The 26,013-nt window shown below is 37.3% G+C and overlaps 1 protein-coding gene across 2 annotated transcripts; it reads left to right on the forward strand.

Moving 5' to 3' along the window:
- LOC130722313 (mediator of RNA polymerase II transcription subunit 13) lies at nt 1-25,541 on the forward strand. Of its 2 annotated transcripts, none has more exons than XM_057572999.1 (22): nt 1-395; nt 2,246-2,319; nt 2,408-2,547; nt 2,677-2,763; nt 2,893-2,980; nt 3,056-3,136; nt 12,326-12,403; nt 12,488-12,564; nt 13,134-13,212; nt 13,299-13,631; nt 14,582-14,641; nt 15,124-15,367; nt 15,572-15,832; nt 17,105-18,484; nt 19,760-19,991; nt 20,062-20,209; nt 20,523-20,610; nt 20,729-20,807; nt 21,247-21,542; nt 21,745-22,810; nt 23,559-23,930; nt 24,603-25,541. In XM_057572999.1, the coding sequence occupies exons 1-22, from the start codon at nt 372-374 to the stop codon at nt 25,169-25,171; spliced, it is 5,856 nt and encodes a 1,951-aa protein (XP_057428982.1). In that variant the 5' UTR covers nt 1-371; the 3' UTR covers nt 25,172-25,541. The 2 variants fall into 2 exon arrangements, with proteins under 2 accessions (XP_057428982.1, XP_057428983.1); XM_057573000.1 differs by having other exon boundaries at nt 13,302-13,631.
- The last annotated feature ends 472 nt before the right edge of the window (nt 25,542-26,013 follow it).

Below are 26,013 nucleotides of genomic sequence, written 5' to 3' on the forward strand. Positions count from 1 at the left end.
TAATCCCATATTTTCACTCGAACAAATTTAGGGGAACCATCTTAGCAGCTAAACATTGGTTCAATAAATAAAAACCTCATGGTTGGTGACAAAATTATGCACTTAATCTAGATTTCATCTTGGTTCGTTCGTACTGGTGATTGGTGTTCGATGGCACGCGAAGTGGTTCAATCTGAATCAGATTCGGAATGAGGTCTGGTCCATTTTCAGCTAGCCTGTGTTGTGCAACTGCAGAACCTCGCTCGTAACCGTCTCTCTCTCATAAACCCTCAACCGATTCTTGAATCTTGATCCTCTCAGCAAGCTCAACACACGGATCGGCGAATCATCATACTCAGCTAATCCAAGCCCTAATTCACCATTTCCTAGCTATGTGGACCAACGTTTTCAAACTCGTATGTGTCTTTTCACCCTTTTTTTATGTTATGATTTCTTTATGTTCTGTGATGTGATTGGAATATGATTATTGATTATCATTCATTTCTGTCGAAAGGATTATAAATTATCGTGTAGTTATAGCTATTAGATGCAAGGTCCGGTCGTATAAGATTTTCTCTATGTATATAGATTTTCCCTAGAATAATAGAGGTTAATGTTGAGTTCTTATCATTTTATTATAGGTTAATGTAGAGTTGTTAATGAACGTATCCGCGACACGGTGCTATAGCACATGCTTTTTACAGATGATGTAATCTTAGTTCGAGAGTCGAGAGAAGAAATAATCGAAAAATTAGAGATATCGAGACAAATCTTGGAAACACATGTCTTTTGCCTAAATAGAACTTGCTGAGATTGCGCATCAATTAGAGATAGAGTCAACATAGAGCGTAGAAAGGCTTTGGCAATTCTCACCTTGCGAGTTAACTTTTAGGGTTGAGTTTGGCCTAAGCCCAAATTCAAGATGGTATTCCTAGATTCGTTTATTGGGCTACACGTAGATAGGCCACCCGCAGATGCCCATTCCTCCATACTTCACGCTTCAGATGTCCAGCTCTGGGTGTGAGGGGAGGAGGTATGTGTGTTAAGGTCCCACATTGATTAGTATCCCACATTGACTAGAGATATGACAAAATAAGTTCTTATAAAGGGTAGAACAATCCTTACATCTGAGATAACTTTTAGGGTTGAGTGGGGTCTAGCCCGAATTTTAAGATGGTATCACTGTCTATCCTATATCTGAATAATCTGATATTGGGCAGCCTACTACTGTGGGTGTGATCTTCCATAGAAAAGTGTTGTTTGAGCTAAAAGAATTTTTTTACATCGCCACTATAAGACCAGTAATATTGTATGGAACTAGATGTTAGTGTGTAAAAATTCAGCAAGAAAGTAAACGTAGTGTCGTAGGATGTGTGTGTTACTATGAACAAGTGTTTACATGACAGAGGATATGATTGGGAATAAAATCATTTGAGAAAAAATTGGGATTGCTCCATTGTTCAAAATATGGCAGTCTCATCTTAGGTGGTTTGGGAATGTGTGGAGAAAATTGATTGAGACACGAGTAAGAAGGGTTGACCTGATAGAGGGTAGTCAAGTAGTGAGGGGTAGAGGGAGACCAATGAAAGTTACAAGTCAAATCATTAAGAGAAATTAATAGTTAAATGGTTTATCTGTGAACTTAATACATGACAGAGGATTATGAAATTGTTTGATTCATGTAGCCAACTGCACCTACTTGGAAAGCGGTTGGCAGTTTTGTATAGAATATATAATATTAATAGAAACAAATAAAGGATTAAGACATAAAACTTCATGGTAGTATATCATTTTATTTCTTTCATCCGAAGAAATTACTTAATTAGATAATGTTTACTTCAAATGAAAATTGCAACCTCCCTTTCCTTTCCCTACAAGACCTTGGATCCAACCATATCCTTTCCTTTTGACCCCTATAAGTAGAAAAAGATGAAAGATGGGCTCTTTTTAATGCTAGGCTAACTAAGGAAACATTGTTTAATTGCTTGTTCCTGTCAATTAATGGGGTGGATGGAAGTCAACCTCAGCCTTAACCCACGTCACAAATCATTAAAACCCGTTATTCTTGTGGGAGATATCACAATTCACAAAGCGAAATCTTTCTTCTTCAGTGGGAACATCATAATTAAAAATGGTAACAGAAGGATAAAACTTGAAGCTTCATTTTGGTTAGACTTTACCAAATTAATATATATCCCTAACCTCTCCATTTTGTTAAGGTTTACTTGTTCGTCTTTATATGTATATATATTGAAAATTTCTACAGGGTGGTCTGCATCAGATATCATGGTTTCAGTTTCTTCCGCATGAACCTGATCTGAACCCTCTACCTGATAAAAGGTTAGATTGAATATATTTTCTCTCTTTCTCTTTTTTTTTTTTTGATTCATTGTTTTAATATTACTGAGGCCACCTTCTGTGCAAACAGTTCAAAAGTTGATCAGAAGGATGCTGCAATGTTACTGGTACTTCAATCACACCTGCAGTTGCAAAAGGAAGGATTTCTTAGCACATGGACCAATTCCTTTGTTGGACCCTGGGATCCATCTCAGGGTTTGCATAATCCTGGTAGATATTCCTGACTTGGTGATTTTGTGATCATTTTCTTTATTTTGGTCATTTTACAGTAAGGAAAAGTGGAAATGGCTACTCATTTTCTAGTTACCTATATTTTTGGTTTCTATACTAAACATGCAGATGAAAAGATCAAGCTGTGGCTTTTTCTTCCGGGTCGTCATTCATCAGTTGTTGAGACTGCTCAGCCAGCAGTATCTGGATTAAGAGGTATCATATATAACTAGTCTTTTATTGTTGTCATATAAATTTCATTCTTCCAAGGTAATGGACTTGGAGTTTTTCCACTATTGTGTTTTCTGATTACATTTTTACATGGGAAAAAATTGTTGAATGAAGTTGTTGCGTCTGGGCTTTGGCTGGCTCCTGGGGATTCAGAAGAGGCTGCAGCTGCTCTCTCTCAGGCTTTAAGGAATCGTATAGAAAGGTTATTTCTCCCAACTCTTGAAAGTGAAATTGATCTTGGTCATAGCTTGTCATTTAATATTATTGAATTTGGCAGAGCACTACTGGGGCTTTATTACATGAGATTTGGGGATGTATTTTCAAAGTTTCATCAATTTCAAAGTGAAGAATTGTTCAGGTATGTTTTAGCTTTATTTAGGTTTACCACTGCTATCTTGAACACCAACTTGTAGTGATAGATCAACATATGATGCATGTTACATTAGGAATATATAAGTTATGTAATAACAGGTCAGTGTAACCACATAAAATATGATTGTTGGCTAATGTTATGTTCCCATTCCTAATTTCAACTTCAAATTATAAATTTAAATTGTAACCATAGGTAAAATAAAAATTGAATAACTTAGTAGGCATTGGTTTTCAAATTGTCACAACAATTTCTTCAGTATCAACTGACTCCAGATGTGACCAAGTTTAACTATAGAACATAGAAATCTAAGAATTTGATCTAGAAATAAATCCCTAATGTGTTAATAATAGTAATCTTGGAAACTCTGATCAACCGAGGAAGACGAAGGTGTCGTGGGATGAGGAGAGCTCTAAACAGAGACATCACAGTCACACATAAATAGAGACATTGCAGACATCGTGACAACAATAGGTGGTTACGTTATATAGACTATGACTCTCGTAATTAAGGAAATAATTACAAAGAATAAAAGCTATATAAATTTCCTAATTTACAATAGATCTTGACTTGAAGAACTTATAATCAGGGAGCTTGTCATTCATCTTGGTGAAAGAACCCGCATAATTTAAGATGTGTGAAGGCAGTTTATTCATGTGTTTTTAGTGATTTAAAGGTCCCCCCCCTACTTATGCTATTTTATACTCCCTCCGTTCCAAAACTATTGTAGTTTTGGTTTTTTCACACAGTTTAAGAACTCATCTTTAGGTAAATATTTTGACCCAAATGCCCTATCTTTATGTACATAATTTATACTTGCATAATTTTCCACAATGAACATCCTGATAGGAACCGAATTTATTACAGAATATTTATGGAAGTACTGGTGTTCGAGAGCCAGTTCTCTCCTACAAATTCTGGAATTTTGAGAGTCCAGTCTCTCCCTAAGACAACCACCCAATTTCTGAATGTCTAAACTAACAGCCACAACTCCTATTTATAACCAGAAATTTAATAACCACCCCTAGGCAGTTTTGATAGAACATAACTAAAATAAACTGATGTAAATAACTAATAATAACTAACCCAATAACTACCCGAACAAATAATTAAATAATAACTTTCTAACTGCTACTGTTCACGAGCACTGTTCATCCTATCAATACCCCGCCCTAAAGATCCACCTTGTCCCCAAGGTGATAATCCGGAAAAGTTTCTTGCACTATGGCCACATTTTTCCCAATTATTCTCACACGAAGGAAGCCTTTATCTGGTGGCTTTGGCGGGGGTCGCAGGAAAAGCTTCTTGCACTCTGCCCACAAATTCACAACTGTTCTTACACAAAGGAAACTTGAATCTGGTGGCTTTGGCGGTGGCCGCCTGATCAGCACCTTGGTTGGTTGCGTCCGTCGAACTCTGTTATTTAGCCTCGCACTTCTTGCAAGTATTGTTTCAAGTTTGATCCTCTGCATCTCAAGGGCTAAGTTTTTCTCCACCATTGAAGTGCTCCAAGTTTTCTGCAATTGTAGGGCATCACTCTTCTCTGGCCACCAATTCACCATCAATGGTACCTCTGTTTCACCAAGAAAGGGAACCCTGAAGTCCTTCTTTCCTGGTTCCTTTTGATTCTCCTTTGAAAGAAAACCTTTATCCATTGAATTAACAGAATCAACTTTTATCTCTGGATTTTCTTCCATCGAATGACCCTCTCTTCCATTCCTCAAAACTGCATACGTTCTCGGGCTTTCTTCTTCCTCAGAATCTTGAACATACACTGGTATGTCAGGATCCATTTCTGGTTGGAATTTAGTTGAAATATTTGGTAATATTATTGATATGAAAAACTGTACAGGGATTCCTCTTCTTATAGAGGGAATTACATAATGTGATTGATCAAAGTCAAAGAAGGAAATCCTTGACTAAAGAGAGAATTAGGGAGAATGAATGAAAATAAGAAACTACCTAAAATAAACTAAGTACAAACAGGAAACAACATAATTATATACAAACAAAAATATAACTGCTAATTAAGAGCATTAAATGCTCTATTTCACAGTCTGTTGACAAATTTCTTCAGTAAAGCCTTCACAAAATCCCACCATTTTGCATTCTGGTTGCTTCTTTTCCAGAAATACCACCAGAAGAAAGCATCTCCGGTCAAAGCCATCTCAGCCTCCGAGAACTTCTTCTCTTCAGCCATTTCCATGGCCTCAGAGTGCTGCTCCACTTTGATCAACCACCAGTAAGCCTCTTTACCATCAAAGGTTGGAATCGCCTTACCTTCCCTCTTATTACTTGCTGTCTCCTCCTCCATTTCTTCAAGATTCAATTGCACCACAGCACCTGGATGGTGCTCTGATACCAAATTGATAGGAACCGAATTTATTACAGAATATTTATGGAAGTACTGGTGTTCGAGAGCCAGTTCTCTCCTACAAATTCTGGAATTTTGAGAGTCCAGTCTCTCCCTAAGACAACCACCCAATTTCTGAATGTCTAAACTAACAGCCACAACTCCTATTTATAACCAGAAATTTAATAACCACCCCTAGGCAGTTTTGATAGAACATAACTAACATAAACTGATGTAAATAACTAATAATAACTAACCCAATAACTACCCGAACAAATAATTAAATAATAACTTTCTAACTGCTACTGTTCACGAGCACTGTTCATCCTATCACATCCTCTAATTACTCAACCCATTTAACAAAAGCATTTAACATATTCATTTGTTCCATACACCGTCACAAACGAAAGTGACTCTTCATATATGCCATTAAATGGTCAACGTAAAAACCATATTGTTTTTCCAATACTCATTTGATAATACTCCAGCTTTTGTTTTTCCCTGCTAAGTTGCTAGAGTTAACTCTTGGTTTTCCTGTATGTGGTGTTTCCCTCTTAAATTTTCCAAAACTTAACTAAAAATTCAGTTTTCACAATATTTCAAATTTTCCCACTTGAATTTTCAATATTTTTAGATTCCCTCTTAAATTTACTTATAAATGTTAATCAGCTTCATACTAAAAATTCATCATATGAAATATGGCATCAAAAAAAGTTCACCATATACCTATTGTTGAAATAGACTTGAATGTTGATTTAAGGGATTCTAACACATGAATCTTCACTTATCTCTTCAAATGAATCTTCAACTCTTTCTTCATAGGAGTTTTCCATTTTTTTTACTCTTTCCAGCCTTAGAAACTCAATTTATAATATGAGAGAGGTTTATGTTGAAGAGACTTGAAAGTAGGAGAAATTGTATTATTACTTCTTAATCAGAATACAAAGGGTAATTACATTATATAGAAGAAGACTAATCCTAAATAAGGAAATAACTAATTATGTACACAATCTCCTAATAAGAGAATAAATCTCCTAATACTGAATATAATCTTCTAATAATAATTCTTATATTAATTCCTTATTTACAACACCCCCCCTCAAGCTGGTGAATGAATATCTATCATTCCCAGCTTGCAAGTAAGCTCTCGAAACCGCTCCAAGGGAAGTCCTTTGGTGAGCACATCAGCCAACTGAAGTCCTGAGGGGACATACTGTGTAGATATTAGACCACTATCCAATTTCTCTTTGATGAAGTGCCGGTCTATCTCTATGTGCTTTGTTCTGTCGTGTTGGACTGGATTATGAGCAATACTAATGGCAGATTTATTATCACAGAAGAGTCTCATGGGAGCTTCATACTTTATTTTCAAATCATCCAGTATGATCTTCATCCACAACAGTTCACAAACTCCTTGAGCCATGGCTCTAAACTCTGCCTCTGCGCTTGATCTGGCAACTACATTCTGCTTCTTGCTCCTCCATGTAACTAAATTTCCACCCAAAAACATACAATATCCTGTAGTGGATCTCCTGTCAACAATTGACCCTGCATAATCTGCATCAGTATAAACCTCCATAGACAACTGCTCACTCTTCTTGAACAGCAGACCTCTCCCTGGACTTGCCTTCAGATACTGCAAGATTCTATCCACAGCCTGTAAGTGTCTCTCCTGTGGGTCATGCATGAATTGACTGACAACACTAACAGGATAAGCTATGTCAGGCCTAGTGTGAGATAGATAAATGAGCTTCCCCACAAGTCTCTGATATTGAGCCTTATCAACCCTAAGGTCCTCCTCACTACTTCCAATCTTGTGGTTTTGCTCTATAGGCACTCCAATGGGCTTACAACCCAATTTACCAGTCTCTTTGAGAAGATCAAGGACATACTTTCTTTGAGATATGAAAATCCCTTGCTTCGAGTATGCCACCTCCATACCTAGGAAATATTTCAGTTTTCCAAGATCCTTCATTTCAAATTGGGCTGCCAACTGTTTCCTCAGATTCTGCTTCTCAAGTTCATCATTACCTGCAATGATCATATCGTCTACATAGACTAACAGAAGAGTGAGTTTACCATTTTGAGTATGTTTGATAAAGAGGGTATGATCACCTTGGCTTTGTTTATAACCCAGAGACACCATAGCATTAGTGAATCTCCCAAACCAAGCTCGGGGTGACTGTTTGAGCCCATATAGGGCCTTCTTCAGTTTGCACACCTTATTTCTTCCTGAAGTAGGGTCATACCCCGGTGGAATCTCCATATACACCTCTTCCTCCAAATCTCCATGCAAGAAAGCATTTTTAACATCAAACTGTTGCAACTCCCAATCAAAATGAGCTGCTAAGGAAAGAATGATCCTTACAATGTTCATTTTTGCTACCGGAGCAAATGTCTCTTCATAATCAATTCCATAGGTCTGGGTGTATCCCTTTGCAACTAGCCTCGCCTTATACCTGTCAAGTGTGCCATCAGATCGGTACTTCACGGTATAAATCCACCTGCAACCTACTGTCCTGTTGTCATTTGGCTTCTCAACAATCTCCCAAGTTCCATTTTTGTCCAGTGCATGCATCTCTTCATTCATGGCTTGAATCCAGTTCTTATCTTTTAATGCTTCTTGTACTGATGTAGGGACTCTAATAGAGTCAATAGCTGAAATAAAACTCTGATGCTGCACAGAAAGATTTTGAGTAGACACAAACTGGGATATAGGGTACTTGGCACAAGAACGTTTTCCTTTTCGTAAGGCAATAGGTAAGTCATCAAGGTTATGCTCATAGGAATTACTAGGCTCAGGGTTCGCAACACTTACCTCAGGATCAGACGGTTGGACTTGTTGTTGGATCAGGACAGGTTTTACTTTCCGCTGGTACTTTATCCTGAACCTGTCAACATTATTCTGATCTGGTACTACTTCAGAACCATTGTCATCATTCTCATCTGGTACTAGTTCAGGACCATTGTCATCATTCTGATTTGGTACTAGTTCAGGACCATTGTCATCATCATCACTGTCCTCAGTGATAGGAATAGAGGAAGGCATCAAGGGATCCTGTAGAAGAGGAATAACAGACAATTCTGGAGACTCAACTTCCTGAGTATTCCCCCCCTGAAGCTGAGGATTGGGATAAAAAGACTCTGATTCTTGAAAAGTAACATCCATGGATATATAGACACGACGACTAGGAGGATGATAACACTTGTAGCCCTTTTTATCTGAGGCATATCCTATAAAGATGCACTTAATAGCCCGAGGATCTAACTTACCCCGATGATGACCGTGAACATGGACAAAGGCGGAACAACCAAATACACGACTTTGAAGACCTGACTTAATGGGCACAGACGGAAAGAAGCTAGTCATAACCTGCACAGGACTAACACTAGATAAAACCCTAGAAGGTAACCTATTAATTAAATAAGCAGCAGTCAAGACAGCTTCCCCCCAATAAAACTTAGGAACATTCATTTGAAAGAGTAAAGCTCGAGTGATTTCAAGAAGATGACGATTTTTCCTTTCAGCAACCCCATTTTGTTGTGGGGTGTCAACACAAGTCAACTCATGAACCACACCATTTTTTGTAAGAAATTCAGAAAAATTATTGTTAACATACTCTTTCCCATTGTCTGACCTTAACCTCTTAATAGGTTTCCCAAACTGTGTTCTAATCATGTGGAAAAAGTTAACAAATAATTGAAACACCTCAGACTTATCTTTCATAAGAAAAACCCATGTAATCCGAGTACAATCATCAATAAAAGTAACAAACCATTTTGCACCAGAAACATTAGAAATGGACGAAGGTCCCCACACATCAGAGTGAACAAGATCAAAAGGTTGAGCACATTTATTATTACTAGGAAGAAAAGTTGAACGATGATGCTTAGAAAACTGACAAACATCACAATGAAAAGATTCGACTGACACTTTTGAAAATAAATGGGGAAACATGGTCCTAAGAATACTAAAAGGAGGATGCCCAAGACGCTTGTGCCGCAACCATATTTGAGAAGTATTCCAGGACTCTGAACTCGTCTGATGACACTTGCTTTCCTCGTGCCGCAGACAGTATAACCCGTCCTGTTCCTTAGCAATCCCAATTATCTGTCCCGTGGCAAGATCCTGAAAAACACCATGTGAGTGGAAAAAGGTTACAGCACAGTTCAAGTCTCGAGTGAGTTTATGGATGGACAAAAGATTGTTAGAAAGCTTTGGGACATGAAGCACATGCTTTAAGGGAAGAGATGGACTAAGGTGAATATTACCACATCCCGTAATCTGGTTTTGGGATCCATTAGCAACAGTGATATAGTGTTTTTCAGGGTAAGTGGAATAAGAAGATAAATGTGAGGGGTGAGGTGTCATATGATCTGTAGCACCAGAGTCAATAATCCAGTCATTTTCAGTACTCAAAGCATTAAGAGATAAGAAGGTAGAACTCTTACCAGTCATTGTGAGAGAACAAGAACCAGAGGGCTTACTAAATGAGTCCATAAAAGCTCTCAGACGCTCCAATTCTGCTTTGCTAAGGCTAGGGACATCTTCTGCTGGTGGTACAGGTGGGACTTCACCATCATTTTCCATGTCAGAAGTTGTGTGATTTGCGCGCCTCTGTGGAGCACCTTTGGACCCCCTCATACGTCTAAGGACGTTTTCCCTTCCATAAAGTTTGAAACAGTACTCTTTGGTGTGACCAGACCTCTTACAGTAAGTGCAACGATCATCACGGTTGAAGAGATCATCACGGTTGGGGCGATCATCACGGTTAGGGTGTCCGGAAGAGGTGGATCCTTTTATGGGACCCTTTCCAGAGGCTAAGGCTGAACCATCAACTGATTTGTCTTCCACCATCACTGTCCTCCTAGTTTCTTCACCACGAACTATAAAGAACACCTCTGAGAGAGAAGGGAGTTGCTCTTTACCCAAAACTTGGACCCGAATCGGATCAAATTCAAAGTTAAGCCCAGAGAGAAACTTAAAGATTCGCGCTTTTTCAATAAATTTATTCAATGTTGTGGAGTCAGCATCACACTTCATCTTCAGATTTTGATACTGATCTAATTCAATCCATAGACCATTCAAGGTCCCATAGTAATCTGTCACGGAGAGAGTTCCTTGCTTAGAATTGAAAACTTTATTTTCCAATTCATAACAAGCTGAGAGATCTTGTTTCTTAGAATATGCCTGTGCCAGATTATTCCAAATCTCCTTAGCAGTAGGGAAAAACATATAATTCCGGCTAATTTCCGGAATCATGGAGTACCAAAACCAGGTCATAATAAGAGAATTCTCTTCACGCCATGTGTCATATTGTGGATCAGTTTCAGCAGGGGCTTTTTCTTCAATATAACTGATTTTCTTGCGACTTATGAGAGTGTGACGGATGAGCTCAGACCATTGGAGGTAGTTGCGCCCATCCAAGCGAAAGGAACCTTGTAATACCGGGAGATCTTTGTGGGTCAAAGGTGGAAGAGAGACTTTCACTCCAGAAGTGAGTTTCTCCTTAGGTATGGGAATCTCGTCTCCAGACATACTGAGAGATGTTACTGTAGAAGGGAAACAAGAGGAAAAATAACAGAAACAGAGAAGATTGCACTCTCCTTGAATGGAAGAACCAAAGGCTTCTCAAGAAAAAACACCAACAAAGTGAGGAAACGACCCTCAGAACAAGACCAAAAGGCACGGGGAACCCTCTCTGTGCAATCGGAGTAACGAACAGAGGATGGCAGGCCGGTGATGAAGAGCACAGGCCTCCAAACGGTATAAGCCAACAGTGGCAAAACAGGAAACGTTACCAGATAAAAGGGCCGTAATAAGACGGCTAGGGTTTTTTTCGCAGAAGCAGAACTCCCAAGATCGGGAGCTCTGATACCAACTTGAAAGTAGGAGAAATTGTATTATTACTTCTTAATCAGAATACAAAGGGTAATTACATTATATAGAAGAAGACTAATCCTAAATAAGGAAATAACTAATTATGTACACAATCTCCTAATAAGAGAATAAATCTCCTAATACTGAATATAATCTTCTAATAATAATTCTTATATTAATTCCTAATTTACAACAAAGAGAATAAGATGTTGATCAATATTCCTTCTTTATGTCTATGCTTATTCTTCTTTACGTCTGGTCCTTGAAAACATAAGAAGTGATGGCTCAATTAATAGACGGTGGAACACTAAGAAATTGGTTCAATAAAGTAGGTGGTAATTATCATGAGATATTATTGTGGAGTATTTATTTAACAAAGGGTATAAAGGGAAGAAAGCATGATAAAGTGCTTTGGATATGTAAAACAACAATGGTTTTGGAACAAAGAAAAAAAGTTAAAACTGCAATAGTTTTGGAACGGAGGGAGTAGCTATTTTATATGCACATATGCATGTGTCTGTTTGTGTGTGAGAATTTTGTAAAATCTTACTATTTGATTTATAATTTTGAGACTTACGGTTTTCAACCTCCATCCTGATTCAAGGTCAAATCCCGATTTAACTACCTTGGCTTTCACAAGTACCTACAGCTTGGCTGATGTGCTTTAAATGTGAGCCTTACTAACTTACACACTAATAATATGTACTGCTAACAAACTAACTCAACATTGGAACAAGTTTCCCAGCTGTAAACTGTACTATACAAGGGTTCTTAGCAGACCTCAAGTTCCTTGTAGATTTAGGCTTGATTTCATTGATCTTAAACAAAACTGCAAAATTCATATCCCACTAAAGATGATTGACTGGTATCCATTGTGCGTAATCTAGCTTCTTCACTACTTTTTGACTGTGACCCTGCTATTGCATATTTCTGATATTTACAGGAGAGGACAACCCTCAGTTGAATTTGTATTTGCTGCAACAGAGGAGGCAATCTTTGTACATGTCATAGTGTCTTCAAAGTATGATGGTGCAAGACTTTTTAGTTTCGCAATAGTTTAACTTGCATTGAAATATTTACTTATTGTTTTCCCTCCTTTTATCAGGCATGTCCGGACACTTTCCACAGGTGATCTAGAAAGGCTGTTAAAACATTCCACAGAGACAAGATACAGACTTCCAGGTTGGTATGATCTTTGTGGTTGGATTTTTGTTTGTTTGAAATTAGTTCTTAGAATTCTTATTCCTTGATATGCTATCATCTATTTAGGTAGTCTTAGAATATTTTTGTTATGGTGGCTTTTGTTTGGCATGTAATGATAGAGAGTAATGGTAGGGTTTTTCAAGGGTTGGCTTATTGACTCCTTTTCTTTGGGATATTCTTTTGTTTGTTACCGAAGTATGGGGGGATTGGAGAACTTTGTTGCACAGTTTGTTTGTTAGAGACTTTGTAACATGTTTAGATGATTTGAAGGAGCTTGAGTTACACACTTGTTTGTTCTTTTCTTTGCTATGGTCTCCAATAAATTGATCTAGTATAGAATCTGATACCATCTTAGAATTCGGGTTAGGCCTAACTCTATCCAAAAGCTAGCTCAGGGGAGAGGATTGCTCTACCCTATATATGGACTTATTTAGCCATATCGCTAGTCAATGTTAGACCTTAACACTGAGTTCATTACTTCATCTTAGTTCTTCAGATGGCTTTCTTGGGCACCATGTTTTATTTTATTTTACATTATTATGTGGCAGTGATTGTTTCTCCTCATGGAATACGTGGCAGCCTGACTGGTTGTTCTCCAAGTGATCTTGTCAAGCAAAGCTATCTCAGGTCCTTTTTTATAACTTCTTATATATACATTTGATATATGAAGATATCACCCGTGACTGAATCCCATTTTATTTTCTTTTTTATAGCAGTTCTGCCAAATTTAGGGTTTCAAATGGAATTATAGGTCTCCCATATCATGTTTCCCAGGGTGTTGGTTGCCAGCTGAGGGGGCAGAATTGTTTTGTTGAAGTAAGTCTTGGCTTCCCTAGACCTGGAACTGACAAGGCATTGCAGCTAAACAAAAATGGTGTCAGAAATTTACCCAAGCTTCACGCTGCTGAATCTCCTGTTTTGGGACGAAGTGATCACAAGGGATCACCAGACCATTTGTCAGATTATGAGAAAACATTTCTCTATCCAGCTGAGGCAGTGCTTGTACCAGTTTTACAGACGTCATTAGCAAGATCTTCCTTGAGAAGGTATTTTTTTTCTTGTATTAATGCTTGAACCAAGTATTGTTTTCCTGTTTGATTCTTTGTTGATGTAATATAACTGTTTATAGTAAAAGAAGTTCATTAAAACTGAGAAGAAAATTACAGAGAAATTTTAGAGTAAGGGATTGTTCATGAAAGTGTTTGGGTCAAATGAGGGGAGGGGAGGAAAATTCTAGATATTCTCTTTGGTTAAAGAAGAGGGAAGGGTAGGGGAAATAACACTCTTGCTCAGTTTGCAAGAGTAGGGGAGGGAAAATAAAATTAATATACTATTATACCCTTCTAGTAGTACATATTTTTGCCATGTTTTACCTGGGTGAAAATCACATTTGTATTCAAAATCATATAGTATGAGAGCATTATGACATAGACTGATTCATGTTGTTGACCGCACCCAGGAGGAAAAGGCGTGGTGGTTGTATCATTAGGCTTTCTGTTGCTGACCGCAGTATTAGTAACTGATTCTAACTGAACCAATTATTACTCTCATTGTATAAAAGCTGCTCTCTGAAGTCTTATTGTAATCAGATTTCACTTCACACATATTAGAGAATAACAAGTGTGACTCAAAGAAGTCCCACATTGTGTAGATTAGCAAGTGTACAATAGTATATATGTTAAAGGGCACACAGCCACACACACCTATTGCCTTAAGTGGCTTAAGGTTTTGTGGTGTGTGGATGTAACTTATATTCTAACAACAGAAATCTTAGTGTTGTAGAAAAATTCATTCTTTCTCTCATTCTAGTTATCAAACATGGTGTTTTTTCAGCTACTGTTATTGGTGCGACTTGAACTGCAACAATTTTGGTTTTGTTGTCAGATAAATTTGTAACATGTCATGGTGGTTGTCCTGTCATTTGAACTAGTGCACGTCAATACCTGAAAGAGCCCTGTGATTCTTAGTTCTTACTCTATTTATGTGAAACATACAGATTTTGGCTGCAGAATTGGATGGGTCCATCCCTGCCTGGATCCTGTTCGTTTGTTCACTGGTTTGTTCTCTCGATCTCTACATGCATGTTTTTTCCCCCTGAAACGTTTCTTGCATTCTTACATACTTGTTTGTTGAGGTTGATTGTGAGCCTTGTGTTAATGTTTATGACTTCTCTCCTGTCTTCTGCTGATGGCTGTTTCACGGGAGTCAGTAGCTCTGACGTACAGAGAGACCGCACAGCCTTCTTGTATTTTTTCCTGTGTTTCTTATTATATAGAACTTTCTGTTTCGGTGCATATCTCATTCTCTCTTAAGTTGTACTTTTTTTTTGTTAATAAAATTTAATTTTCCTTAAAAAATGTTGACAAAGTAGCAATAAGTTCATGGATAAACCTTCTCTCACTTATGTTCCTATGCCAAATCTTACCCCTTTAATTATTATTAATTTTTTGACCACATAAATGTGCTAGAGTACATGTCTCTGGTTTTAGTTAAAGGCTCAATTTTCATATACTCTTATTTTTCTTTTGCCTTTCGCAGTGCTGGTAATGTGGATTCTACTGAAGATCCTTGGAGTGAAATCAATGGAACCCGCACGCAAAATAGTTATGATAGCAGCAGCAATAGCAATAGTAGCAGTATTAGTAGCTTAAGTGACAGCTCTAGTGATAGTGATTTCAAGACTACAGGACCAAGTGAGCTAGAGGCAGATGCTGATTCTTTGACATGTCGACAGTCTACGATATCTTCTGCTGATCAGTTGGAAAATGATGGCCCCAAATTGGTATACGATTATTACTTTAGAAAAAGTACTTTCTTTTAATTTTTGAAAAGAGAAGAAATTTTATAAAGATGAATAAAAGAGAATTATAAGGAACTTGGAGGATAATCAATTATCCAAAAAGGAAGAGGGAATCTTCATAATTTCCTGTTTGCTGCTCTTTAGATTGTCCAATTCAGCCTTATAGCGACTCTTATTTCTGTGCAGGGTTCTAAGAGGTCTCGAATGGCTATGACAGAGTCATTAAGTACAGCTACAAATGTTCCTGTGCAAGATGCATACATGTCTGATTTTGGTTCAATGGAAGTTAACAATTCAGCCATTACAAGAGTAGGGAATGAATCAGTTGGGTCTTACTGGGACTGGGATGATGAAGATAGAGGCATGGAAATGGACATTCAAGCTCTTCTATCTGAGTTCGGTGATTTTGGAGACTTCTTTGAAAATGATGTTTTGCCTTTTGGAGAGGTATCTGAAATTCTGAATATCTTCTATATGAAGATGATTCCTTTTTTTGATTTCCACTCTTTTCTCTTGATAATATATCTCGATAAGTTGTGACTTCCCTGTTTAATCAGTAGCACAACGCATTAAAAGCTCTTAAAATGCAAATTCTACGTTCAAACTTCAAATAGTAACATATTACAGTTCAACCTTTCAATATCTATTAGCACCTATTTCTCTTTAAGCAGAAAGAAACGTTTACATGCCGACTGTTAACTTTGTTCAGTTTATTTACATAATAAAAATAAGTTTAATAATATTCTAGCAGTTTATCAATTGGATCTGTATAAATTTGGTTCTCCTTTGGATAAAAATATGTATAGTTTGTTTGCTATACCACATGAGCCTCCCTTTTGAATATGAAGGGGGCTTGAAGCTTCAAGTTATACAAATGAGGTTGGTTAGTTTGCTTTCTGTAAACAGATGTTTTTCAAAAATAATTCTGATCTGATTTCTATTCATCATAAAAGATTACAATATATACACAAGGTCTAGCTAGCAATCAAGCTGGAAGCTACGAACTATAGATGAATAAACTCCTAAACATTTGCTAATAATCTGATCTGCCTCATAATTAAAAAAAAATATTATCCTAATAAATACACATTTACAGCTAAAACCCCCAATAATTTTGGTATTTATCGAATCCTTGATTCTTAGGGTTTTACAACAGTAATAGAGTACACTCTGATACCATAACAGAACAGAAACTGAACAGAGAGAGAAGAGAGAAGAGAGAAGAGAGGAGAGAGAAAGTAGATCTGAGATATTGAATATTCTATTGAAGGTAGTTACAACTGTCAGATATTACACTATTTATAATGAGCAAGCATAGCTTGCAGAGTAAGCTAAAGCTTACTGAACTATAACAGAAGCTTAACTGACTAACTGCCTAACAGAGTGTACTCTATTAAACAGAATCCAACATTTTCTTTTTGTCTTCGTTTTGGAGGGTAAGGCTAGCTCCCAATTTCTCATGCTCTCAATTACTGGGTGATTAAAATTTGGGTATAGATTGTCCTTTGATTTGTAAAATTTTGTCAAATCTATGCATCAATTGTTCCTAGGTTAACTGTATAGGTTGTATTATTTCCCAAGTTTACCCAATCTTATTGCTTATCTCATGAATACTGCAAATTTATAAGCTCCTTTTATTATTCTAACATCATCTTTCTTTCTCTCTTCTTGCTCGTGTATATTCTTGATTCTTATTGTACAATCAATTATCTGGCAAAGCCCCCGGGAACTGCAGAGTCTCAGACACTTATGTTTTCTGCTCCGGATTGTGGAGATGTCAACAGCAGTCCAGTTGGTGCGATGATGGATGTTTCAGATCAAATGCTTTTGCCTGTTGGGTTTTCTTCCTTTGAGTGTTTTAACCCACCACCTCCATCAGTCATGGAAGAATGTCTTGACAAAAGTCAAGATAACTTGAATAATTCCATGTCATCTGGGCCAACTAATCAAACTCAAATGTTGTATACAAAGGAGTTTGATCATATAATGAAAGCTGAAGCAATGATGACATTTGCTCCTGAATTTGGTGCTGTTGAGACCCCTACTAGTGAGTTGTCCACAACATTATTCAGAAGCCCATATTTTCCAAAGTCCCGAAAAGCGGACAGTTCATATTCAAGTTCAAACAATTACTTGTATGGTGCAGCACCACCCTCTTCTCCCTATGTTGAAGGATCAGAGAGTAAGAATGGAGTGGTATTCAACACAAAAACAGGTTCTGGAAAACATGATGCAAGTATGAGTCTCCACTCAAAAAATTATTATACTTTTGTTCAGAGCAGGAAAGACTTAAATGATAAAAAACCAGTTACATGCAATGATAATAGCATTGCTAAATCTGAGGGGATAGGACCACCTCAGTTCTCAAACATTGGTTCTAATGCTGTTGTCAAGTCTGTTTTGAGGAAGATGACTGAAGGCACAAATGAAACAGAGCATTCCCTTCTATCGGCGAAAACTTTGTTGGCAACTGATATCTCGTGTGCAATGTTGCAAGCATCAATGTGCAGGTCACGACACGTTCTTTTATCTTCCAGTAACCTCATTCCTGTTGGTTTGAATAGGTCATCTGGGGTTTCATTTGTGAATCACCTTCCTATTGACCCAAGTACCAACACGGATAATATATCTGGGAAGTATGAAGTGAAGAAGAAAGAAAACATACCGGTTAGAATTGCAGGTGATATTGATGGAGGAATACTGGATGGGCATCTCAATGCACCTGTTGGTGTTTGGCGTACTGTAGGTGCTTCTAAAGTTGTAAAACCTTCAAATTCGCCAAACATGGAAATTGGTCCTTCCTTTTCTCATAATTCATTCAATGAAGAAGGTATCCTATCTTATGGTCAAAGAAAACCACTTCAGGAGCTTCTGGATGGGATTGCATTCCTTGTCCAGCAAGCTATTTCCTTTGTAGATCTGGCCTTGGATGCAGATTGTGGTGATGGTCCTTATGGTTTGCTTGCATTGCAAGAACAGTGGAGGCGTGGGTTTTGCTGTGGGCCTTCCATGGTCCATGCTGGTTGTGGAGGAACTCTTTCCTCCTCTCATTCTCTGGACATTGCTGGCTTGGAGTTAGTGGATCCACTTTCTTCTGACGTAAGCTTTTATTGTACATGTTTCTAAAATGGTCCTTCTGCTATGCATGTAAATCAATGAACCACTTGTCTCTCTCTTTAAGGGCATGGATTTAGGATTTGGTCTTCAGTTTTAAAACTAAATGACTAATGTTAAGATAAGCTGGACGTTTTGAAGTTATCTTTGTTCAAGTGTATATAAATATTTAGATGCAAGAACAAAATTAGGAATCCTTATTTTGATGTGGATATGCATTCAGTGGTGTTAAAGGATTGTAATTATCTAAAGGAAAGATGTTGGTTCTATTACATGATGCAATTCATTGTTCATAGGCAGTGCTATGGGATTAACTGAATATAACAGAATCTAGTTAGTTGATCAGTTGTTAGTTAGGTTAGTTAGAAACCAACCAATCAGTTCTATAGCTACACGATTGTGACCATGCAGTCACCATCTGTACACTTGTCACTGTATCAATGTATACTTGTACTCTAAACTATTCAGTTAGGAAAAATCTGAGATAGTCAATCTCCTTTCTCCTTCACACCATCTTCATACACTGTCTCCTTTCAATTGTTAACTTCCACTGCATTCTTAAGGGTGGAAAATTGCTATTTATTACCATTGTTCTGACAATGATACGCATGTTACTTATTGGTTACGGAATAGAAACTACTGATAAAAATACATATATGATTTGAAATTTAAATTTTGTATTCCCACATAAATATTGCCTGGATTCTCTTCATGCATTGCTATTCTTATTAGCCTGTGATTCATAACATGAGTAGCATGAATTTAAATTTTCATCATAGAATGCCTTCAGAATTCAGATAACTAGTTGATCCTCTTTCTTACCTAGGACATAATGCCATCCACTATAACAATTTTATGTTCTATATTTGCATTGACACTTCCCTGTAATCTTTTAAATATTCTGGTTTTACTGATTTGTTTAGCGAACAAGCAACTCAAGTGTCCATGTCATGACAATTTAGGGAAGTTTTAAATTTTCTGTGAACACCCTCATTTATCTGCATTAGAGACTGGCTATTTAAAGTTGACATCTGGGAAAGGCTTTTGCTGTAACTGTTAGCAATTAAGAAATCTGTCTTTTTTTGAATTAAGAAATCTGTCTTTGATATGAGGAAAATTTGTGATAAAAAGAATAAAAGATGTAAACAAGTTTCCATCTTCACTACATTTTGGTAGTCTTTTGGGGTAAATCCAATGGTTTTGTTGATTGGTCAATTTATTAATTATTTATACTTATATTGGAGGTATTCTGAATTTCAGGTTCATGCATCTACCCTGATCAACTTGTTACAGTCTGACATAAAAATGGCTTTAAAATCTGCATTTTCCAATTTGGAAGGGCCATTATCTGTGACAGATTGGTGCCAAGGACGCAATCAATCGGTTGATATCGGAAGCATTGCTGATTGTATTTCTGCTGAATCCAGCATTAGTGAATGTCGGGATTCTTCAGATCCAATGAGCCCATCCCAGTCATCATCCGGTATTAAAGGTAGAGTTTTGCTTTTACATAAGTGATAGAAGTTATTGTTTGAATACTGATAAACTTTGTCTAATAGCAGTTTCCAGCATGATGGATAATTCTAAGGTGGATGAGAATTCCCAAAGGAGATGTGGCCAAGATATGTGCAATTCAGAGTCAGAGCAGCAGCCCTGTTCCCGGCTAAAACCTACTCTCGTTGCTCTTCCGTTTCCTTCTATACTTGTGGGGTAAGTGACTTGACATTTTTATTTAAAGACAAGTTTGAAAGCATAAGCACTCCCTGTTATTGTGGGATATGCTTGTATATATTTATGTATATACATGTACATCTGCTGGGAGTTGGTTTCTCAGACTCCCGCTGTAAACAGTTTTAGTTATTTATTTTCAAGTACTACTACTAATAACCCAGTAGATTGATCTGTTGCTTTCTGCTAGTTATCATCACACACGAAAGATTAGTTAATACAGCTTTCATTTGGTACTGTAAAGTTTGACGTTGAGTTAACCACTAACACCAATGTGGCATGACATGTCCAATAGGTATCAGGATGATTGGCTCAAGACATCAGCAAACTGTCTGCAGCACTGGGAAAAGGCTCCTCTAGAACCTTATGCTCTGCAGAAACCTGTAAGTTATAGTGACTAATTAGATGCTGTCACTATTGGAACTTTGTTTTTTACCACATCATCTGACATATTTACCGGATGGATTTCATTTAAATCAATATATGCATTGTTGGTTGCAGATTACATATCATGTCATATGTCCTGACATCGATCCCCTTACTTCTGCTGCTGCTGATTTTTTCCAACAACTAGGAACAGGTAATGGTAATTATGCTAAAATTAATCTATGAAGACTTTTTGATAATGTTTAGAAATCAGATATTTGAAATATAATATCCTTTATATTCTGGCAAAGTGGCTATAGAAAAAATTGTATTTATGTCCAATTATTTATCATGAATGGATGATTGACAGTAAAAAGGATAAAAAAAAAAAGATGTGAAGAAGCTATAGTTGGCTCCTGTCTTTAGGGAAACAAAGCCACTTTTTTCTAATGGAGATAGTTTCTTTTTGATATTCTTAGAGAAGTTTGTGTTGCTGGACTTCCTGCATGTACTAAATGAATTTAACAATAGCTGTATGTTGTGCTAGCGGAATGCTGCCACATTTTTACCCATGGACTGCTGATTTAAGTTCGATCTAATTTTATTCACACTGAGTTGTTATATCTGTCTTATTTGTCTTTTATTCTTTTCAGTGTATGAGACATGCAAGCTAGGTACTCATTCACCTCAAGGTTTGGGGAATCAGATGGAGATAGAGTCTGCGAAGTCTTCATCTTGTGGTTTTGTTTTACTTGATTGCCCTCAATCAATGAAGATTGAGAGCAGCAATGCATCTCTTGTTGGTTCAGTGAGTGATTATTTTTTATCTTTATCAAATGGCTGGGACCTGACTAGTTATCTCAAGTCTCTTTCAAAGGCTCTTAGAGCTTTGAATCTCAGTTCCTCCTTTTCCACAAATCCCAGTGAAGGAAGTAACTGTTCATGTTTGGTAAGTGCCTTGTTATTGGTTTGATTTGCAGATGGAATGGTTATTATGTATCCCTGACTGCTATTCTAATCGAATGAAACATGACGCTCTTCATATCAAAAAATAACCTTATAGTGTATTTCTCTCTGTACTTTTTTGGGTATATCTACCTTCCTAGATGTTTTGGTTCTCATCCTGGTTTTCTAATTTTCCTTACATCTAGGTAATCTATGTGGTGTGCCCGTTTCCTGATCCTACTGCGATTTTGCAAACTGTCATTGAATCTTCTGTTTCCATTGGATCAGTTATCCAACAGTCAGATAGAGAGAGGAGATCTAGCTTGCATAGTCAGGTTGTGAAGGCATTAAGTGGCCTGGCTACTGTTGATGAAGCTTCAGCATCTAATATCCTTGTGCTTTCTGGGTTTAGTATTCCGAAATTGGTCTTGCAGATAGTTACAGTTGATGCCATTTTCAGAGTCACAAGTCCATCAGTGAGTGAGCTTGTCATTTTAAAAGAGACTGCCTTTACTGTATACAACAAGGCTCGTCGCATTTCACGTGGAATCTCTAACGATTTCTCTCAATTGGCATTTTCAAGTAGATCTCAGTCTGTTTTAACACAAATGCCTTCTCCCATCTCAGGGATGTGGAAAGACTGTGTTGGTCCTCGAATGGGACATTCTCTTCCAAGAGAGGGTGACATTGATGCTAGCTTGAGGCCTAGTAATTGGGATAATTCTTGGCAACCAACACGGACTGGGGTTTTGAGCTGTGATCCAAGTAGATCTGGGGATATTCTTCTTCATGATGAAATTCGTTACATGTTTGAACCCCTTTTCATTCTAGCAGAACCAGGTTCTCCAGAACATGGTATTTCAGTTATTGGTAGCCCCACTTCAGAATCTTCCAAGGCATTGACGGATGATAGTAGTGCTAACTATGTGCAGAGTACAAGTACAGCAGGAAGTGGGGATTCTGCTTCAAGCATCGATGGATCTGGGTCAGATCAAAAGACTCATCCAAGCTTGCATTGCTGCTATGGATGGACAGAAGACTGGCGTTGGCTTGTTTGCATCTGGACAGACTCAAGAGGAGAATTGCTTGACTGCAATATTTTCCCTTTTGGTGGAATAAGCAGTAGGCAGGATACGAAGGGGTTGCAGTGCCTATTTGTTCAAGTTCTTCAGCAAGGCTGTTTGATACTTCAATCTTGTGACTCTGGCCTTGCAAAGCCTCGAGATTTTGTGATAGCCCGCATTGGAGGTTTCTATGAGCTTGAGTACCTTGGTAAGATTTCTGCCTCTGCTTCTCAGCTATCTTGTGAGGTACAAACATGGGTTTGGGTGGCATATGACTTTTTCTAAACGTTAATTGAAGAACAATCAAGCTAGGGTGGATGCTGGTTAAGTGAGAATTATCGCAAAGCCCCTGTTGGTGATGTTATTTAATTGGTTAAACATGTTATTAAGTGGTCAGTCGGTAATTTTTCTAAAATATTATACACCATGGTACTTTTTAATAAAGTGAATGCGAGTGACACTATTTACAATTATCTTTCCTACCCTCCCTCTCCTATTGATTGAAATTCATGCGTGACCCATCAAATTTGAGAATGATTATTTCTTTATAAATTTATCTAAAGCATACACAATTAAGTATTATTTCTTTATAAATTATTATTTCATAAATAATCAGAGACAAATGGGCTCTCCATCTAACCATGAATGGTTAATATTAACACATACCATTTTGCTTTTTAAGTGGTCATGTTACCTTTTAAATTAGTTTTAATCTTAATCATCCATGTAAGATTTATGCTCTAGATTTATTACTTTGAGTCATATCAAGCATGCATGGTTGTTGGTAATATGGCATATGTACTAGATTGGCATACTTATATCCGCATAATTTTTTTTCTGGTTCTTATCTGTGAGATAGTGGTCAATAGATTGTACATATAGCTAATTAAATAAGTTCGCTTCTTCTTATATTTGCCACTATATATACGTTTTTACTTTGAAATTTATTCGAGCAGAATGGCAGAAAGCCCTTTATTCAGTTGGTGGATCTGAGATGAAGAGATGGCCCCTGCAACTGCGGAAATCTCTGTCTGATGGGGTGTCCGCAACTAGTAATGGTTCTTCTTTGCAACAGTCAGATATGAGTTTGATCCCTGAAAGAACTCTTCCTTCTTCACCTAGTCCTTTGTACAGCCCTCATGCTAAGCCAACTGCTTATATGAAAGCAAATTTAGGGCAACCTGCTGCAAGGAAGCAGCTTATGGGCGGACATTCGATGGTTGACAATTCAAGGGGTTTGCTTCATTGGGCACAAAGCATTAGTTTTGTTGCAGTTTCTATGGACCATACGTTAAAGCTAGTTCTTCCATCTGATTCATCTTCTCCTGGTGAGTAATCTTTACTTCAATAATTTTGTCCCCCTATTAAATCACTTAATGAGATGAGTGTTGTGATGGATTTGTGGACATATAAGAATGGATCAATTCACAAGATTAGAAATGAGTTTGTTAGAAAGTAGTAGCAGCACCTCTGAAGAAAAGATGGTGGAATTGTGCCTAAGGTGATACATGTGAAAAAGTGACTGATAGAATTCAAGAGAAGAGAAAAAATAATTCATATTCTGAATCTATTTCTTATCGAATTGATTATTACATGTAATACAAAAGTGAATATATAATGATAACTGAAGATGATTAAGTTAACATCAGCTCTAACTAACTGTGCAGCTGTACAACAGCTCATTGTAACTAACTGAAAACTAATACTGTGTGTGCAAGTGTATATTAAGGGCCCGTTTGGTATGCTGTATAGTATAAGGCTAAAACATTAGACCAAAGGATGGAACTTTGCTTATAGTTCACACCTGTTTTTGGTTAAAAAGGAATAGTATTAGGGCCCGTTTGGATACGGACTTATTGGAGCTTATCTACTAGAAAATACATTGAATAAGCTCCAATAAGTGTTTTCTGGTTTGCATCCAAACGGGCACTGAATATATTTGGATATTCTTTATGAAGTAAATCATCCAAGTATTAAATGGTGGTGAGATGTCTATTCAGGTTACGTGGAAGGTTTCACACCAGTGAAGTCTCTTGGTTCTACGTCTTCTGCATATATTTTAATTCCTTCTCCCAGTATGCGGTTCCTTCCTCCAACAGCTCTACAGCTCCCGACATGCCTCACTGCTGAGTCTCCACCTCTAGCTCATCTCCTTCATAGCAAGGGTTCTGCTCTTCCACTTTCCACAGGATTCGTGGTTTCAAAAGCGGTACCCTCCATGAGAAAGGACCATAGAAGCAACCTGAAAGAAGAATGGCCTTCAGTACTTTCCGTGAACCTCATCGATTATTATGGAGGTTCTAACATCCAGCAAGAGAAGTTCATCCGAGGAATTAACAAACAAGGTGGTAGAGGTTTAAGCTGGGATGCCAAAGATTTTGAAGTTCAGACCCACTTGGTTCTGGAGTCCCTTGCAGCAGAGCTTCACGCCTTGTCATGGATGACGGTCAGCCCCGCGTACTTAGAGCGACGGACGGCACTTCCATTCCACTGTGACATGGTTATTAGACTAAGAAGACTTCTTCATTTTGCTGATAAAGAGCTCTTTAAGCAGTCAGAGAAATCTTGACTGCAGTTTACATACAATGATAGCAATTAAAATATTTGCTCATTTGTTTTAAGGGGAAAGACAGCCAAACTTAGCTGAGGAGACTGTATCATACAAGAAGCACTGTGACTGTATGTAAATTATATGTAAAGCCTGCTGATGGTTCCAGGAAGAAATAGATTTAGGTATAGTTGAGAATGTACATGAGCTTTTTAGATCAGCTGATTTTAGCCCAGGTTAGCATGATTTATAGAAGTTGTCATTGAAGCACAGAATACCATATTCTCTCTCTCTCTGACATAGTATTGAGGCCTCAGGACTTTCTTTCCCATTGTAATTATATTTTGTAAGATGATAATGTGCCAATAACTATTTTTATGTTTAAGCTTAATTTTGATTTCCTGGCCGTGATAAATTCTGCTATATGATTATACAGTGTGATGATACATGGGTTGGTAGTTCGTATGTAAGATAATCATGTCCACCAATTTTTAATTAAATCATACATTTACATTGTCAAGATATCATTGATTTTACTTAAATTTTAAAATGTATATAACAATGGGTGGTTGATTCAAGTAGTGCATGTTTGATTCACTGAAGTAAGATCTCGAGTTTACACCAAAAGGTTTTAAAATGTATATTCTTTATTGACTTAAATATGTTTTTGGTCCTTCTTAGAGTTATTTGATTTAGGCCCTCTAATTTTTTTTTTTTTTTGAAAAAAATATTGAAGTTTCAGCTCCTGTCGTTAGCTTTTGTCAATTATCTACTGAATCCAGTGACGGATTCAGAAATTTAATGTGGTGAGGGCAATATGTACATGTAAATTCGTAAAAAAAAATTAACATATACTATTAGAA

Source organism: Lotus japonicus, chromosome 6 (assembly GCF_012489685.1).
Source record: "Lotus japonicus ecotype B-129 chromosome 6, LjGifu_v1.2".
In the NCBI taxonomy this organism is placed as follows: Eukaryota; Viridiplantae; Streptophyta; class Magnoliopsida; order Fabales; family Fabaceae; genus Lotus; species Lotus japonicus.

What these genes read in the sequence shown, in the direction of transcription:
- LOC130722313 (XM_057572999.1), top strand. Translation starts at nt 372, where the DNA reads ATGTGGACCAACGTTTTCAAACTC. An exon ending in TGGATCCACTTTCTTCTGAC is followed by an intron (nt 18,485 to 19,759) that starts GTAAGCTTTTAT and finishes TCTGAATTTCAG; the next exon opens with GTTCATGCATCTACCCTGAT. An exon ending in TTTCCTTCTATACTTGTGGG is followed by an intron (nt 20,210 to 20,522) that starts GTAAGTGACTTG and finishes CATGTCCAATAG; the next exon opens with GTATCAGGATGATTGGCTCA.